Source organism: Rousettus aegyptiacus, unplaced genomic scaffold, assembly GCF_014176215.1.
Source record: "Rousettus aegyptiacus isolate mRouAeg1 unplaced genomic scaffold, mRouAeg1.p scaffold_m13_p_9, whole genome shotgun sequence".
Taxonomy (NCBI): Eukaryota; Metazoa; Chordata; class Mammalia; order Chiroptera; family Pteropodidae; genus Rousettus; species Rousettus aegyptiacus.
Window position 1 is genome coordinate 6,326,253 of NW_023416312.1, and position 20,339 is coordinate 6,346,591.

The 20,339-nt window shown below is 35.6% G+C and overlaps 1 protein-coding gene across 5 annotated transcripts in view; it reads right to left on the reverse strand.

Annotated features, from left to right (window-relative positions):
• Positions 1-20,339, reverse strand: part of SCML2 (Scm polycomb group protein like 2) — a 78,768-nt gene that overhangs the window by 24,623 nt on the left and 33,806 nt on the right. For all 5 annotated transcript variants that reach the window (XM_016152716.2, XM_016152696.2, XM_016152732.2 and 2 more), the window contains one exon: positions 19,361-19,604. In XM_016152716.2, the coding sequence (XP_016008202.1) occupies positions 19,361-19,604 (244 nt within the window). The remainder of the gene's footprint in view (positions 1-19,360; positions 19,605-20,339) is intronic.

A 20,339-nucleotide genomic window follows, 5' to 3' on the forward strand; every position in this document is an offset into this window, starting at 1 on the left:
TCCTCTGAGACATTATGGTTTCAATTATCTCCTCTCTTTATGCTATTTAATCACTCAATCTCCAATTCCTTGCTCTCTTATAAGCCTCACACATCCCTTATTTTGAAGTTATACCCCCTAGTTTCTGGTATATTTTCAAGCCTCCTTCTACTTACTACCAAAATACCAAGAATCACCTATACCTGATACTTCAATTTCCTTATTATTCTGTTTCCTGAGCCCCCTGCAATAACTATTTCTTCTCCAAAACATATTTTTAAAAAATTATTCCTAAGGTCACTAATGACCCCTTCCTAGTTACTAAATCCAAATAAATCCTCATTCTCTTGACCAAGCTCTTTAACTCCAGAGTTCTGGTCCCTACCTCTGAATACATGGCATGCAGAAAAGAAGAAACTCGGCTCTGGATCTGAGTTTAAATTCTTGAGCCGGGTTGGTTTAAGACAGAACCTAGGAGTATAGAAGGTCCTTAAAAAATATTTTCAACTTGCAAGTCAATGTTATACCTACAAAATGAGTATAGGGGAAAAAATGGCGTAGGTGACAGAGGCTCTGTTCATCTCTCTGGCGACCAAATCAAAGTTGTGACGGAAACAAGGAGCAGCAGCAGCAAGGAAAAAATCGCCTGGAATCTAGAGGAACAAGCCCTACAACTAGAGAGAAATCCAAGAAAATACGTTGCAACAGCAGAAGGTAGAATGGGGTGAGGACTCGGGGCTGCCTGGTTTCCAGCAGCAGGGTGAGATGGAGGCTGCGGCAGCGGAAGAAGCCTCTTAAAGGGGCCGTGACCGGGAGTGAATTTTCGCGGTGACGGACCTGCTTGCTCTGAGCACCAGGGACTTACAGGGAGACATTGTCGGAGTGAGGGCCAAGGCGAGATTTTCTGGGTGCAGAAGTGCCGGCGGTATCCATTGTTCTCTGTTGAGCCTTCCCCGGCTACCACTGCATGGGACCAGCGCCGCCATAGCCTTGACGTCATCAAACTGGATATCAGAGGTCGCTCCGCCCAGATGATCCCCTGAAACCCCGCCTCCCTCAACTCATGGCCCCACCCGAGCCACATCCACGTGTATCCTAACTGATGCTCCTTGCTGAGGCTCACACTGGTGGGGGCAGCTGGCCTCGGTTTCTGGTGTGGCCTTTTGAGGCAACTATAAGCTCAGCATCTGTGGACTGCTTGCTGAATCTTAACAGGTGGCCCTGGAGGGGCAGAGGCTTGGGCTAAGTTTGGCTTGCAGCTGAACCCCTCTTAGGACTGTGCCACGGGACACCTACTTCACAAACCCACACTAAAAAAACCAGGAGACTTAGGAGCTTTGCTTAGTACATAGAAACAGACACCAAAAGGCAGCCAAAATGGGAAGACAAAGAAGCAGATACCATATGAGAGAAGAGAACAGAGATCCAGATATATTGGAGTCAAGTAATCTAACAGATGCAGAGTTCAAAACACTGGTTATAAAGATGCTCAACGAATTTTTGGGAAGTACAGATAAACTCAGTAAGAACTTAAACAAAGAGATAAAAAACATAAAAATGGAAATGAAAATTATAAAAGGGAACCAGTCTGAAATGAAGAACACATTATCTGTGATGAGAAGTATATATTAAATGGAATAAATGAAGGAATAAACAAAATGGATAAAGAAGAGTGTCAAATGCCCTATTTGAAGACAGGAAAGCCAATCAGAACACTCAATCAGAATGGCAAGAAAAACGATGCCAAGACTATAAAAATAATTTAAGAGGGATATGGGACACTATTAAGGATTCAAATATGCGTCTGATCGGCATAGCTGAAGAAAATCAAGATGCTGAACAGCTGTTTGAAGAAATAATGATGGAAAACTTCCCTAACCTTGTGAAGGAAAAGGACATAAAACCCAGGAAGCTCAGAGAATTCCAAAAATCAGGGATCCAAAGAGGCCCACACCAAGACACATCATCATTAAAATGCCAAAGGTTAAATACAAAGAAAGAATATTAAAAGCAGCAAGAGAAAAACAAATAATTACATATAAGGGAAAACCCATAAGGCTGGCAGCTGATTTCTCAAAAGAAACTATGCAGGACAGAGGGATTGGCAAAAAATATTTGACAGGATGAAGACCCAGGATCTACAGCCAAGAATAATTTATCCAGCAAAGCTTATCATTTAGAGTTGAAGGACAGATAAAGCTTCCTGGACAAAAATAAGCTAAAGGAGTTCATCGCCACCAAGCCAGTATTACAGGAAATGTTAGAGGGACTCCTTTAAGAAGAAAACACATGTATCAAAAACAGGAATAAAGAATGGGAACAACTATATTCCTATCAATATACCTTAAATAGAAAAGAACTAAGTGCTCCAACAAAAAGATAGAATGGCTGAAAGGATAAAAATACAAGACCCCAACATATGAAAAGGAAGGAGATGGAAAAAGATATTGCTTTGGTGGACCTAAAAGGTATTTAAGTTAGACAGAGAAAGATAAACACTATATGATTTCACTTATATGCGTAATCTAAGGAACAAAAAGAACAAACTAATCAAAAACAGACTCACAAATATAGTGGACAATTTGGTGTCGGACAGAGGGGAGGCAGGGTTGGGAGGCTGAGATAATGGGTTGAAGGGCTAAAGAAATACAAATTAGAAGATGATAGATGGTCACGGGTTGGGGAGCACAACATGGGAAATGCAGTTAGCATTAATACGTTGGCTAGGTGGAGGACCAGGGAAGGGAGGGAGCAGTTGGGGGGGATCATTTTATGAACTATATAGATATCTAACCAATGTACTGTATACTTGAAACTAAATTAAAAAATAATTTTAAAAATGAGTATATTCTATATACAACAAGTTGTAGCAAAATAGTAACTTTGTGGAACATGGCAAATATAATGAAATCAATATTTAATCTAAAATTTTTGGCATTTGAAAATAAATATTGAAAAACAAATATCTGAACTATAGCTTTAAATATTCCCCTAAAATATACTCAATTACAATAAAAACTCCTTGATGCATGGTATACACATATGTATGAGAAAAGTTAAGAAAAATGTATTATAAAAATTTTAGGTATGAAAAACATTTTCCATTTTATAAAGATTTAAAAGGCAAAGACTCAGTTGTTTATAGCCATATCCCTTGCACCTAGAACAAAATAGTTTTTAAATTAATTTAACTAAAGAGGAAAAAGTAATCATTCAGTGTACTAAACAAAAATTAAACCACATACATTATATGTATTTATTATCTCTCCATCAAAGAGCAATCATATTACATACACCATGCTGAATATTTATGCAGTATTTGGCTATTTTGAATAAAAAATAGATGTTTTTCACCATTAAGTATAACAAACAGGACAAACATGGACAATAGACTAGTGGTTATCAGAGGGGAGAGGGAGGTAATTGGGGTAATAAGGGTCAAATATGTGGTGACAGAAAGAAATCTAACTATGGGTAGTGAACACATAAAGCAATATATTATACCTTACTGTTGAATTGTATACCTGAAACTTACTGGATTTCGTTAACCAATGTCACCATTAAAAAAATTAATTAAAAAATTTTTAAAAATAGATGTTTAAATGACAAGATTAAACTATATAGAGCACTAAAACCATATCCTCACAGTGGTTAACAAAGTGAATAAGAACGTTTTATTAAAAAGTATGTGAAATATATAGAATATGCTAATCACCTTTAATAAAGTTTTTGTGTGAACACCTAACACAAAATTTATCTGGTTCTTCAGCTTATCTTCAGATAGAACAGACACAATATTTATTGGCCACCCGTTACATATCAGGCACTTCAATATTCATTATCCCATGTAATCCTCCCAAATGTCCCATGAGGTAGGTATTGTTTCCCCACTTTACACATGGCACTATGTATCTTAGGCTCTGTCGCGCCAGGTAACTTAGCCAAGATCACCCATTTGGCTAAGACAGTTTTGTCTCTTAAGTGCATGCTTTTCTAATATGCTACCTTGCTCCCCGTACTCTAACAAATAGTTATGTAATTTAATAGTGAAGTATTAAACTCACTCCCCTAAGTCAAAGTGCGTGCGTGTGTGTGTGTGTGTGTGTGTGTGTGTGTGTGTGTGTTTTAAAGGCCCAAGAGACAACCTTGTGAACTTCTATGTGATTATTTCACTAGATAATCAATAGGTGCTCTATGATAGAGGGAGGTTTTTTTTTGTTTATTTGTTTTTTAAACAGATACGAAGGTATACTTATATGGAGAAAACATTACATACAGATGAAAACATGCTGGTAAAACTTTTCATGTCTGGGGATTCGACCTTATTTAATATTTATTTCCAAATAGTACTATCATTAAATATACATGTCTGCTCACATATGAAGATGCTTAATACTGAAAGGTAGTGCCTACCTTCTCTGAACTGTGAAGACAGTAGCACATACAATTACCACAGAAAAGAAAATACACTTAGAAATGAACAGCAGCCCCTTATTTCCAGTTATTGTTACAGAAGTGCTCATTTAGTTTACACATGGCTAACTTGAATAGGAACTAAAATGGATGATATAAATTAATATGCATCTTGCTTTTTATTTAAAAAGGGTTAAAAGAGGTATGGTTGCTTACTGTTCTCCATATTTTCCATCTACCATTTACTTAATAATACCTAGAGTGCTTCTTTTTTTTTTTTTACCAGTCTAAGCAATTTAGGAAATCCAGAATAAATAAATATGATCCTAGTCACATAGTTCATATTTCATGTGTATTTGTGTGTGTGTGTGTGTGTGTGTATAATTCCTAACTCCTTAAGTAGATATATAATTTCCTCAAATAGATTGAATGCTATATATGTAACCATATGACAATAAGCAACAAGGGCAGAAATTACTACAAAAAAACAGATACCCTGAATTTGAGGCTAGAAATAAACAAAATCAAAACTTGAATAGCCCAAATCAGAAAAGCAAGAATGGTTTGGAGAAATCAAAACTGAGTAATAAAGAAAAAATTTGTCATTGTAAACATTTGACTTTGGAACCCTTTTCTGATTTAGAAATTCTTTATAAGTTATTTTCCTTATTCTTAAAACTATATGTACAATGAAATTATTATTTATACTACGGATCTTTAATATTGATAACTGTAAAGCCAAAGAAACAACATAAACATCAGTTTTTAAAAACATAGGCGATAGAGATAGCTACACCTAAACTATCCAACTTTGAGGCCTCGTATTCACAGAAACTCAGTGGCAGCGCCCAATGCCTCTACCTGGAACTTTGGTCCCAGAAAAAAAAGAGCAAAGGGGTAGGTAGAGTCAGGTGTAAACCCCTTGGGCTTCTTTCATTCAGCCCTGCTGCCATCCCATGCCATGGCACTAGCTTCCTTGACTGAAGTCTTCAGACACTGCCCATTTCTTCTCTCCCCTCCCTCAGAGGGGCCATGTTAGAAGCCCGACCTTGCTTCCTTCCGAGAAGCCCAACCTTGCTTCAGGAATTAAACCTTCATAACAGCCAGAATCTGCTTTTCCTCTGACATTAGCCTTTTGAATACCTATGGACTGTTATCGTCACATAAGAGTGACTTCACCTGTCCATAAGCATACTGAGAGTCTTTTAAATGCATGTTTATTTCCTAATTTTCAGCAATAAAAAAAATCCTTTTAGAAAACCTCAAATAAGCTAAGAAAAACTCTTGAAGGAAACCACAAGGGGTAGTCACTAGTGGAAAGGGGAACAAGGAAGCATGCTTCTGACACTTATCATAGTGGGCATTTGGAAGCCAGGAGCCAGCTAAGGATGGAATTTTCTCTGTTACTATCTAGTGAAGGGACACTGGTTCCTGATTAGGTTCAAATCCATATTTTCTACATAATAGCTATAAAATCTTCAGCAAATTATTTAAATTTTGCATGTGGCACACGAAATACATTCAATAAATGTCAGCTGTTACTACCAGCAGCATCACCTTCATCAGGAACCCTGTCTCTATTCTCACTCCCCCTTCCCAGGCCCCAAAGGTGCTTCTTGCCCTCTTCCATCAATGGACTGGATATTGAGGAAACCCTGTTGCCAATGCTTATCAAATGATGAAAAAAGTTTCCTCAAAGAAGTAACTCCTATTTATTTATATTTTGTCTAGCTAAGACCTTTGCTCTTTCTGTTCCTTCTTTTTATGGCCAAACTTCTTGAAAGATTAGCCCATGTTCACTATTACTGCCATGTTCTCATTTTTCAACTCTGCAATTATACTCCTAGACGCCTCTTTTTAGGGAACCCCTGGGTACTAAGGTCACCACCCACAACCTCCTAACGGCATTGACGATAGATACTTCTTCCTGATCTTATTTGACTGCCAGCATTATACACTTCTGATGTCTTCTTTTGAAAATTCTTTCTTGGGTCTCACACAGCCACTCCCTCTTGGTTTTCTGCCTACCTCTGTCATATTTCCTGCGGTGTTCCCCAAGATTAGCCACCTTGTCCCTACCCCCACCTCAGTTTTGAGTACTTCAGTTCACTCCCTTATTTCAGCTACTGCTTACATATGATTCCCAAATTGCTTGCTCTCATGTTCTCTTGCTCACAAGCATTCATGTGTCCTGCATAAGCCTGTCTCAAATTCCAAAGTTGTGTTTTCAATAGCCAACTACATAATCTAAATAGGCATCTCAAACTCAACATGTCCAAAAGCAGAATTCATGATACTTATCCTATATGCTCTATCTTGATGAATGACAGTACCTTTTTTCACCCAATTATCAGAAGTCAGAAATCTTGAAGTCATCTTTGTACTCTTCCTCCCTCCACATATCTAACTAAGCCTACTTCCTAAGGCTTTCCCACTTGTGCTCTTCTTTATGCCTATCAATGACTTGGTTTGGGACCTCATAACATTTCACATAAGCTACAGTATGAGCCTCTTAATTAGCATTCCTCGCTGCCCTTTCTGATCCATACTCTATAGTCCATAAGCATGATCTCTCTAAAATACAAACTGTATGTTACTTTTCCACTTAAAAATCTTTAGTGATGCCATATTGCCCACCTGGACTCCTTGGTCTGGTGTCCAAGGCCCTCTGCATAGCTTTATGGCCTTATCTCCTTTCTTGCCCAACTATCACTATAGATTCAGCCATAACCATCTGCTTCAGCTCTCCAAACATTCTGACCCTTATTGCCTTTGTAGAGGCTGATCCAAAAAAGACCTTCCCTCCCTTGTCAACACTACTAAACTAAACTACTATACATTATTTGAAACTCTGCTCAATTACCACCTCTGTAAAATTCTAGCACTAAGTTCCCAGGAAAAAAAAAGCATCAAATATTGGGGAGTACCTTCTGATAATCTCTCTTCACTCCTTAAATTTTGTGTGGATTTTCTCTAATTCAAATATTTACATTCAGAACGCTTTTTATGCCTATTAATCACTAGAATAACAGAATTAAGAATACTTAAGTAATGGGACCAAATCAATACAATTCTGTGTATACAGAATACAACATATGCTTTTGAAGATGTCCTCAGTTGGTCTCAATGACTACTGGTAATTAATATTTCTGATTTTTTAATTAAAATACCTTAAGACCTACATACCAAAATATTAACAGTGATTATATCCAGATAAGCACTGTTACAGAATATAAGCAATTTTTAGATTTTACTCTTAACACTTATCCTCGTTATCTAAACGTTCTACAAAAAAAATCCAAACTTGTTATTTAAAATATAAATGCCTCAACAAAGATAAACAACCTAGCCACTTTTCTGAAGAATAGAACCAGCCATTCTAAATATTTAGATGTCTCTAAAGAAAACAATCATTTAAGAGTGATACCTCAGTACCACAGGGGGGCAGAAATCTTTCAGAGAAACCGACTCAGCAGAATATAATCTTAAACACATCTCTATGGCCCAAGTAGTTGACTAACAGAGACACATGGTATTTACTTCCATCTACAGTAGCAGGGGCACTGTCTGTCCTGGTCAGACACTCCCTACACTTTAATCCTGCCTCCCAGAGGTCTCTGCTTAAAGACTTCTCTACAATACTGCTTTTTTACTCTCTCACTTTCCTACTGTGCCCAAAACATGCATAAAAGTTCTTTTCGAGAATCCCCCCTTCATTTAAAATGGTTTATTTGTTTTACAACTAATCACTACAAGAAAAGGGATGGTAAACGCTGGAGAACTTACAAAGGAAAACAAGATCTATAAGATCTCTAATTTTTAGTAGTAGCTGTCTCGGGGTTTTATGCATATTTTAACCCCCTGTTAGTAACCTGAGGGCTCTGTCCGGTTCCCTGCTCATTTACCAAGCAGAGATGGTTTGGCTGGCATGGTTGGGGTCCAATAGCATTAACAAACCCAGCTCTGTTGTCTTAGCTCCTCCATCGTCCTTCTTGAGTCTCCTTGATGACCCACGTAGTTTCCCTCTCAATATCAAGAACTACAGTTTCACAGTATTAAAAATATCTTAAATATATAATAAAAGGTAATTTCCAAACAGAAAAAAATAAATTATTCACTCGGAAAAGTAAGTGGGGTCTGACAGAAAATCCCCATTTGGGAAGTGGCACTATGTCTTTTCCAGCAGCTTTAAAAAATTATGTCTGGACAACTAACCCAAAACCAAATATACTAAAAGGATCTGTAGCTTTGATCCACTCCCCTCTGCCCCATTTCAAAACAGCGCTTAGAGATCTAAGATAAATATATTAAAGAAGAGAGGAGAAACTCTTCAAATACCTTATAACACACACGTTCATTTGCACAGAATGTCTATCTTAAGGTTATTGAAAACTTGTAAAAATGTTACTGGGAAAAATTTCCCAAACACAGTTGTAAAGTTAAAGGATAGCTCTCTAATGTAAACCAAATACAAAAGTCCAGTAAAAATTGTTTACCACTATACCTAAATGACAGTGCCTTTTTTCTTTGTATGCATGCTAAATTAAAATAAGAAAATCTAATTTAGTAGAATTGACATGGTTTTCCTACCCTGTTATATAATCATATCTCATAAGTACTCAGCCTAGAAAGGAAATCATAAAAATGCAAAAACAAGCTAGAAATCACAATGAGAATTTAGAAGGGCTTTAATTTAAGAGTGTTGTTTTTAAAATACATTTGTTTTCTACTTGCTGATCACAGATGCTTTGTACAAAATTCCCTTAAGTTTCATGGAGGTGCTTCCCATGAAGACCTTTTTTTTTTTCCACAATCCCTACTCACAGCTGCCCACCTCAAAAGAACTAAGGTTTTGGTCACAATATTATTAAAGAAGATGACCATTTCCAAAATTTTTAATATTTCCAGAAGAAAGTTCACATGAAAAGAAGCAACTTCAGTTGTTTCAGGTCAATTCATAATTCATCTAACGATACTGCGCTTTTAAAAGCCATTCAATTTTTAAACCACAGCATTTTTTCTTATTGAATGACTTCTGTGCAGTGACTTCCATTATGCTGTTAAAAAAATTCATAGCAGTCACTGCTATAATTTCCACAAAATATATTAAGTATATTGACACAATATTTATTTAGTAAAATGTTATACACAGTTCTGTATAAAAAAATACTTTTAATAAGCTTCATGTAATACCAGTGAAAATTATGTTATATTTCTCAAAGCTATAGAAAAAACTTTGGCAACACTTTTCATTACAAACAGGAGATTGAAATGATCAAGTTTAACTTACAATAGAGTTGTTCCTTTTTTATTTTAAACCATTTTTACGGTGGACATAACCGAAGACTGATCTCTCCCTGGTATCATAAAACAATTTTTAAAAGTCACTAATCGAATAATAGTGCCAACAATTTCAGTAAGTAATATTTAGAACAAAACAGGATTTTTTTGAGATAACAGAAATGACTGGGATGTTTAGTATACAAAAGCTAACAAAGCAGACAATGAACTTCTTTAACCATACTTCAACTATAATATAAAGAAACTTGTGGGATAATTCCTACCTTTGGAAATATTCCTGAGAAACAAGTTGTCGCTGCATTTACCATTAAGGTGATTTAAGCTCCACTCGATATAGCCTTTCTCCTTTACCAGGAATAATACTGCCTTTCTGAAGAACGCGCGCAACAACAAAGCCCATGTTGCCCAAGCAAGCCTGAATTTCTAGCAAATGGGGATGAAGCTATTTGCATTTGTTGGTTTAAGGGGGTGGGGATAGGAGGAGGGGGACTAAGAGGGCTGCTAAAGTAATTCGCATATTGTCTGTGGGCTGTATAGACAGTGATCATCAGTCACCTGTTCAAACTTCCTTCACTCCTGCCTTCAGAGAAGAACCAAAGGTTACCCTGGGTCAGAGACTCTGGAAAGAAATGACAAGACATGCAAAATCTAATAGCCAACCCATTGCATATGTAGACAAAGTTATCCCCACTGGACCACATGTCCTAAAACAAGACACTTTAATAGTCTCAGGAGAACTTGTTAAAATATATAATAGAACAGAAACAAGAAAGAGGCTCCAGGCTCTGCTTGTTATCACTCCAGTATTTAGCTGAAATACCCAAAACAAAGAAAGGATATTTTTGTTTGGTTTTTAAGATACTTCTTTGCATCATAATAGCTGTCTCATTTGCACAAGCAAAACATTTGTTTCATGCTGTTCATATGAATAAGAAAATATCAGCTGTTTTAAATTTCATGGCTCCTTAGTGAATAATTTGGGTTGATAGCATTTCTAACTATTTCATTTATACCAAACAAGAAGAGTACTAAATATGTTAGGTATAGTAGTCTGTATTTTATTATAAGCTACATTAAGGGCAAAAATCTGAATGAATACTTGAGTGTTTATTCAGAAGCTTTCTGATAGGAGTGACACCTTGAACTTTTTACAGCCTTAATTATATGTACCTCTGTTACTCTGGCCCGACTATAACACAGAGAAAAATGCTGCTTCATGTGGTTTTTACTGAACATATACATTCGCATAAAAAAGGGGAAAAGTTGGTAAAGTTATGTCCTAAAATTATAAAATCTTAACTTTTAAAATTTAGAGAAAAGTAACACACAAGTTATAGAAGCCACATACTCCTCTGCACACGTCTGAACAAAGAGAAAAAGAAGCCATAATTTCTGGTTTTGTTTTCTTAAAAAATGAGAATGAGGTGGGGATGGGGAGTAGAGCTACTTCTTGTTTGCTCAATAGAAGCTTTGAAATACTTCTCAAAAGACTTACTTCAAAAGGCAAATGTTATATAGGAAGGGCTTTACAAAATAAAGCTATTATTTAAATTGATTAATTTATTTAAAAAGATCAAAAGTTTAGATTTCAAAACCCACTCCCTTAAAACTTTAAGAATAAACCACACACACACACGCACGCACGCACACATCTGTGTGTATGTGCATGCATAACAAAATAAACCAGTATTCACAGAAGCCAATAGTACCCAAGATAATTGCATTTAAAATCCACTTAAACTTTCTACTTTAATCCTAAGAAGAAAGTTCCTATTCATGTAATTTATGTCTAAATTAGCAACAAAGAAAATTTAATATGCCAGCTCTATCAAATATTCATTATCAGAAATGTTTTACGAAGTTGTGAAGAAAATGCCGTTATCGAGTTCTACTTCTAAATTAAAATTAAAGCTGTTTCTGTGAGAGATGAAGTGGGGGAGGAGGTGAGGAACCCAATAAAATGAAGGATTTTATCAAGAAAAGAGCTAAGATGGTCACCGACATCTTAAGGTGCCACAAAACAGGAATGCTTGGCTACTACACCTTCCTGATTCTAGGTTTCCCCTCCTCCACAGTTCCTTTTGGACCAGAAGAATTCCTCAAAACCCTTGGGATTCTGCAACTTTATACTCAAAACATCTGGAAGTTGCTTCCCTCCTTCCTGATCTGTATGGTCACAAATGCTTAAAGAATTAGGCTACAAGATGACAGACACTTCACACCAGTGTGGGTGATTAATTTACAATCAATGATGCACAAATCCGAAGCTAAGTTAAATAAAACCAGTAAGTTCAAAGTTTAATTTATATATTTAACTTTAAAAGTATTTAAGTACCTTTAAAGCCAGGCATAATGGCTTACAATGTAGCAATTTATTTAAAAAGTTTTTTGAGTAATATATAATACTAGAAAAAAATTAATACTGGGGTAAACTTTTAAAAAGAATTCTCTACTTCTGAATCTCTCCAATTGCTCAAGACAAGAAAACCCCTACGTTTATTGTGTTCATAAATAAAATTACAAAAACAAAATAGTTAACTTATTTGCTTATAAACTTGCCCAAATAAAGATAAGAAAAAGAAAGGATTTTTAAAAAATCACACATATCCTTTAAAATAATGGTAGTCCCAGTTCTAATTCTAAGTTGCTGGATTCTAAGTCTTGATCCTTCATGTATGAAATATTTGGACTTCAATGAGATGACTGGCTATAAATTCCTGTAACAGTATATGCTGGAGACAAAAGTAGGGCAATAATGAGAGGAAACCAATAATTTATACAGCATTCCTAAATATCTATTATTTTTTTTAGAGTGAGAACTAAATAAGATATAAGATACAAAGGTGGGGAGGAGGGACAAGTTGAAACAGAAAAAAGCAAGAGCAAGTAAATTCTTCAGGAAGAAAATCTGAAATGGACCTGGTTTCACTTTACTTGACTCGGTCCTGTTTAAGTTACCAAGGACACAGCAGCACATACTTCTTTCCTCTTTCTTACCAGACACCCTTACAGGTCTCCAAAATATACCTGATGAGCTGTGACAGCACCAACCAAAAGCAAAGTGCTTTGAAAGATTGTTGAGTCATAACAAAAACCAAGAAAGGAAAACCTAAATAAACAAGAGAAAAAAGCCACACAGCTTGTTGAATTTTCTATTCAAGGCATGTTTCCCAGTGGGTTTTTCTACCGATAATAAGCCTGATAAAAACTTAGCTGTTTCTGATTATAAAAGTGTTAACACAGAGAAATTTTTTTTTAGAAAAAGTTTTAAACTAAATTAAATTTATTACTATTCTTGAACAGAAAATCAGTAAAGCTTAAATAAGTGGTTTTTTAATGTACAGTCAAATCAAGAAGCATTCATGGATGCCTCACTACTTTTCTTAAAGATATTATAATAGTGAAGATTCTTTAGTCATTAATTATTTGAAACAGTTTTAGGTGATATAGCCCCTGCCCAAATGTTGAAAAACAATTACATAAAGGTTGAAAAAACAAATATTTCCAAATGTTTAAGAAATACTCAAAATTAATAAAAACAATGGATTTTTTAAATTTATGAAGTTCAATTAATTTAACATATTTGTGCCTTTTGAAATTATCTAACTCTAAGGCCCTTAAATTACTTAATATCAAGTTGATAAATTTAATATTTCAGTTTTTTAATGACCTTAAATAACACTAAACAGCAAATGACTGAGAAAAATTTTTCTACTTTTCTAACAGGGTTGGTATTTGCAATAAAGAAAGCATTCAAATCAATAAGGAAAGGAACACTGTAAGAAAAAAAGTGGGAAAGGTAGATAGCAAGAAAACTATAAAGGACTATTAATGGCCAAAATATATGGAAAGAAAAAGATTCAACCTTGCTAGTTATCTAAAAAATGAAATGTTTAAAATAACATTTTAAATTAGCAAAAATAACAAGATAATGCCCAAAGTTAACCAGAGAAGGGAAAAAACATTTCCACCTATCCCTGTGCGGAGTGGAAATGGATATATATACTTTTCTGAAAGACAAGTTGTCAGCCTCAGAAATATACCCACTGATTCAGCAAATTTACACTATGGAAATAATTAGAGGAGTATACAAAGACATATTTATCACATCAGCTAGTTTAGTAATATGAATCTAGAAACATTCCAAATTTCAAACAAAATAGAAAGAAGTTTGGTTAAATAAATTATGGTATAGCCATATCATAAAATACGCATAGAAATAAAACTGAATATAAGGATATATTTTATATGGGAATACAATCACAATATATTATGAAAAAGTAGGCAAGAAAGTAGATTAAGAAGGATAATCCCATTTTAAACTAAAATTGTTAATTAATTTAAAGTACAAACATAATATACAAATACATTCTTGTTTTTAAGAAAAGCTACAGATATAAGCAAAAGTTCCCATTACCACTTCCTTTATCACTCTACACCCCTTTCCAGAAATAAGCACTATTGCAGATTTGATGTATGGCCTTTCGTACCTGTTTGTTTTGTTTTGACTTAATGGTATTATACTCTGTATTTTGGGAGAGTGCTTTTTTCACATACATCTTGGAAAGCTTTCTTTCTTAGTAAATAGGAACACTTTTATTCTAAATTGTTCCATATTATTCTAAAGAATAACTATAATATAACTTATTTCAACATTTCTATATTGATTTGGCCATGTGTGTATGTTCTAAAGGTATATGTATAATACAAAAAGGAAAAAAAAGCAGTATGAAGCCAAACATAGATCAAACAGTTTGCCATAGTATCTCTGCATGCTTTTCTCAAGTTTTCATTCTAAGCACTTATTACTTTTTCTATTAGAGAAAATTTTTATATTAAATATAATAAAAAATAATTTATAATATTTTACTTTCAAGAATATATCACATTATATCTAAGAAATGACACATTTAATGAATGCTCTATTGGCTAAAGTAAATGTTTTCTCTACTCAGAGTATTTCACCTTGTGTAAGTACAGTATTAACACTATTAATCTATCTGTAATTAATAAGCAATGCTTGAAAAGAACAAAATAAATCTTATATGCAATGTCTTTAGAGGAGTTATCAACGGACAATTTTTAAATAAATCTTATATGCAATGTCTTTAGAGGAGTTATCAACGGACAATTTTTAACCATACTTTCACTCAAATCCTAAAGTTCTTTTGGAGACTTCTGCAAATCTTTACAAAAAAGAATATGATTCCAGTGGGCACATCTTAGTTTCTATTCCTCCGCTTCCAAATTCCACTTTAACATGGTTTGAATGATTTTTATTCAAAAAGTAGTCATGAAAATCATTTTACGTCAAATTACTTGAGCCATTTGAAATCCTCAATAACGATAAAACAGTAAAATATAATATAAAACATTTAAATTTTTTCACATTCAAAGTACACAATGTATTTGTATATGTGTGGTTTTACTTAGATACCAAGATTCAAAGAAATCCACACCGAAGAATTATCAGAGTGAAACTGCAAAATGGCAAAGGTGATGTAAAATATTAGAGTGGCTAGGGGGTGGCTCCATAGTGAAGTGGTTAGCACATCTGCTTTACACGCAGAAGGCCCTGGGTTTGTGCCTCAGGTGGTCACGGACCATACCCCAGGTGCGCCAGGCCCCGGGAACATGCTGCGAGCACGTGGGAGGAGATGCCCTGCCTTCAGAGATCCAGTTCTTGAGGGGAGATGGCAACATCCATAGGTCAGGGGTGAAAGTGGGGGCGGGGAGGAATTAAAGAGAGGAAAAAAAATTAGAGTGGCTAGAGGAAAAAAATGACAGATTAGTCAGAAAAAATAGACTGACAGCAGAATTCTCAGCAGTAATGGAAACCAAAAGGCAAAAGAGTATGTTCAATGTGCTGAAAGAAAATAGAACCTAGAATTAAACAGCCAGAGAAAATGGCTTTCAAAGAAGGAGTTAAAATAATGACATATTCAGATGAAAGGGTGTGCCACTAGCAGACCCTCACTAAAGAAAATTCTGAAGGAGCCATCTCGGGCAGAGGAAAATAATCTAGATGAAAGGTTTGAAATGCTAAGATGGAATAAAGAACAAAGAATATGTTGAATATGTTGGTAAATCTCAACAAATACTGACTATATAAACAACAGTAATAATAGCTTATAGGACTCCCAAAAGATATAATTAATTAAAATACATAACAGTAGCAACATGAACTGGAAGAGGATAAATGGATAGAATATTTTAAGTTCCTTTTATTGTCTTAGTAGAGAACAAAGGCATTGATTAATTTCAGACTTACATTAAGAAAGCATGTTAAAATTCCTAGCATATTAAAAGGATAGAAAATACAGTGTACAACTTCCAAACAAGAAGATGGGGGGAGGGGGGGTAGAATGAGAAAAAATAATCCAAAAAAGGGGAACAAAAAGGAAAATAAAACAGAAAAGGCAGGGCAACTAAAAAGCACAAAATAAAGTGAGATACTGAAAAGCAAATATAGCTGAAGTTATAATAAATAGATTAATAGTTCTAGTTAAAAGACTGGCTGATGGGCCAAAAAATCAAAAGGACAGAGGAGGCGAATCTCGGAAAGTATGGATGAAGCCACATTTTTGAAAACACTTCGCACCTCTTTACTCCTCGACTCTCTAAAATCTGGGTTTTCAAAGAAATCTAGTAACCACACTCTTACTTAAGACCACTAATGAGCTCTCCTCTTGACTTTTATGCTACATTTGATAGAGCTGAACACTTATCCTTAAAATCTTTCTTCTCCTGTTGTTGGGAAAACAAACCTAGTGACTCTCTTACATTTATGTAAATTTTTTGTTAAGTGTCCTAAATTGACTTCTAGCTTCTACCCATCCCTCATTTTTGTTTTTCAAAGTTTGGGCCCCAAACCATGTGCAATGGAAACACCTGAGCCCCACTCCAGACCTACTGATTGAGAACTCATAGATGTGAGTTCTAGGGCCTTGGCCTTGTAACAAGCTCCCCCAGATGATTCAAGTGTGAGAGTTATTATTTTAAATGTTGACCCATAAGGTTCTGTCACTGCTCCTCTTCTACCTCCATCTGTTACACATGTACAATTAAAACCACAGCCCAAACTTCCACCACTTACTACTACCAACAGGACATGTAAGCTGACCACCCCACCCCCTGTCCGCACCTATAATCCCACCTGATGCAAAGAATATTTGTTTAAATAAACATGACAACTCCCAACTTCCTCTGCCAACCAAGGTCTATCTCCTTTAGGCTCTATATCTGCAGGTGCAGCTAGCCAATGGACATGTCCACCTGGGTGTCCTAAAGTTACCGTGGATTGCTTAGGATGAAGTTCAGCTAACAGAAACAGAAAAACCTAAAAGAATAGTGGTTTATATAACATAGAAGTTTATTTCTTTCAAATAACGGTCTGTAACAGGCTAGTATGAAAATTCTGCTCCACAAAGTTCTCAGAGACTTTCTGCTTTCCACTCCACTATGCCTAGAAAATGGTCCCCATTTCAAGGTCCAAGATGGCACTCCACCCAAAACAACAACATTCCTAGCATCAGGAAAGAAGCAGGAAGAAGGAAGAGAGAATGGTACATTCATCTCTTTGTAATATACTTCCTGGAAGTCGAAAACACTACTTTCATTCCACTGACTGGGACCTAGTCTCATGGCCCTATCTAACTGCTAGAGAGGCTGGAATTGTAGCCTTTATGTTAGGCAGCCAAATTGTGTTGCCAAGAAAAAAAAGGGAGATCGGACACTGGAGGACAACAGCATTCTTGGACATATATTCCAAAGTCAGCCTACCCCACAAGGAACTTATCAGTTTTCAGGATAAATTGGAATTTTAACCTTTGTGATGTGCCTATCCTACCATTACCTCCATTCTGCCTGGCAAACTTCCCCTCTCTTAATAGTCACATCATTTGTCTTTTTAAGAGGTTTTCCTTTACCCAACCACTTTTTCTTCCAACCTGCACCAACTGGATGTCTTTGACCACCTCCATAACTAGCACACATCTCTATTTTTGCATTGCTAATTCTGTATCATATCTTTTTAAAGTCTACCCCTCCATTCATCCCTGGAAGGTAAATTTCCTGAAGGCAGAGACTATGTCTCATTTATCCTAGCATCACATGCACATATATTTGTATCATACTAAATTCTATGAAAATCAATCATTAATACCTGCTTCCTAAAATTATGGCAGTAGAGACGTGGTAAAAGAGGTACTTAATCAAAAGAATATCATGGTATGTAGTATTGTAGTATAATGGGACGTGTTAAAGTCTCAAATTACAAAAGATTCTAACAGCAGTTACAAGAATACAGTAGTCCCCTCTTATCTATGGTTTCACCTTCCATGGCTTCAGTTACCTATGATCAACTATACTCCAAAAATATTAAACAGAAAATGAAAGAAATAAACAACTTGTACGTTTTAAACCGCACGCCATTCTGTGTAGCATGATGAAATCTCACGCTGTCACACTCTATCCCACCTGGAACAGATCATGTACAGTGCCTCCACACTGTATATACTACCCACCTGTTAATCTCTTAGTAGCCATCTTGGTTTTCAGATACTGTCAAAGTATCATAGTGTCACAGTGCTTGTATTCAAGTAACCCTTATTTTGCTTAATAATGGCCCCAAAGTACAAGAATAGTGATGCTGACAGTTCAGATAGCTAAAGAGAAGCCATAAAGTATATGTATGTATAGGAAAAAACACAGTATATACAGGGTTCAGCACTATCTAAGGTTTCAGGCATTCACGCTGGGGGTCTTGGAATATATACCCTGCAGATAAGAGGGCAATACTATAGTATGGCTATATGCTCTTACCTAGCCACTGCCCTCCACACAACTTACCTACTCATTTTCTATACCCATCTTTCTTTTTTCTGGTATAAACAATTTAGTGAGGTAAATTTTAAGTATATTTACATTCGATTACACTAAGAGGTTTATATTTAAGTTAGGCCAATGATTGGATTCTGTGCTTAGACTCTTCTTAAATGTCAGCAGTTGTTCCACTGCAGAAAACCAGGTTAGGCATGTCTGAGTCCTTGGAAAAGTCATCAAGGAGCTTCAATGTTTTGATGACTTTTCTCTGAAAGAAAATAGCTAGACAACCATAATATTCAACTTAAGAAGCACAGAATTACAACTGATAAAGACATTACTAAAATAATATTAATCTACAACAGCTTCCAGAGAGTTGAAATTTCCAGATGTGTAGATTTTTACTTAAGCCTATCAAAGTATCCATTTAACTTGAAAAAAATTACCAAAATCACGTAAAACATGTAACAGTTATGCCAAATCTTTTAAAAACTATCTTCCAGATATAAATAATGGAATATCATGTGTGATATTAAATTTATTATCAACTATAAAGGAAGTTGAACCCCAAAATGCTTATAGCAGCAAGGCTTCAATGGTCCAAGTGTGGCCTATAACTTTTCCCACATTCTCCAATGTGGACTGTCAATTCAGACTATGATGCTGGGTTGGCCCTCAAGAATTCTAACCATAGCCTTCATTACCTCCAGTTCTCTAGCATGGACAGTGTCCTTACTGCTCTGCCTGCTGCTCCAGTTGGGCATGAAGTCCTAACCACCATGCCAACAGCAGTTAGATATAACTTCAATAAAATAAAAGAATATGTAATTACTTATTATCTTACCATGAGCTCCTGGTGGTTGTAATACATCTCCTGTCAGACGACACCACCCAACTGGGAAAATATCTCGACAATAGTACTTGCACCAATAATCAAAAGCTCCACTCCAGCCATCGAAGGTAATATACACTTCATCTCCTCTAACATCTCCGACTGTTGCAGGACAGATCAAATACGGATTCTTTTTATCTACAGCTTCCAATTTCATTCCCACTTGAAAATTATTTAGAGGTGGCATTGGTGGTTCCTACCAAAACATTAAAAAATTTTCATTGTTTAGATGTATTAAGAAACATTTTCTCAAGTGTATTCTCATAACCTATAGCAATCAAAAATTAAGCTCCATGTTTATCAATTAAATACAAGAAGAAAACCATTCTCACAGATTTCTCTGAAACTCTGCATAACATCTCACTCACTATGGAGCAGAGCCAAGAACCTGGAACAAAACAAAACCAGCTTGACAGTAATTCATTCATCATTCATTCAAGAAATATATATTATATCCTATGTACCAGAAATTTAGGATTCATTGGTAAACAAAAATATCGAAGATCCCTGCTCTAGTGGAGCTTACATTCTAGCAGTGGTGGTAATAGTGGTTGGGGGTTGGGTGAGGAAAAGGGGGAGAAGTGATCAACAAGAAATTTTAAAAGCAAGAATCAAACGAACCAATAAGTATGTAAATTATAGGGTATGCTGAAAGGTAATAAGTTCAAAGAGAAGGAACAGTAGCAGATAATATCCAAAAAGAAACTCAAAGTATAAAATGCAGACATAAGAATATTAAAGTCATATAGTTTGAGGTCACTTATGCTATCCAATCCAGACACCAATATTAAACAAGTATCCCCTAGTTTCAAAAAGTTAAAGCACGCAAATGCTAAAAGTATTCTTAGAAACCCCAAGCGCTATGTTAAAAACAACATCTTTTCTTTCAATTTGCTTTTTATGCTAATAAACGGCACCATCAACAACCCAG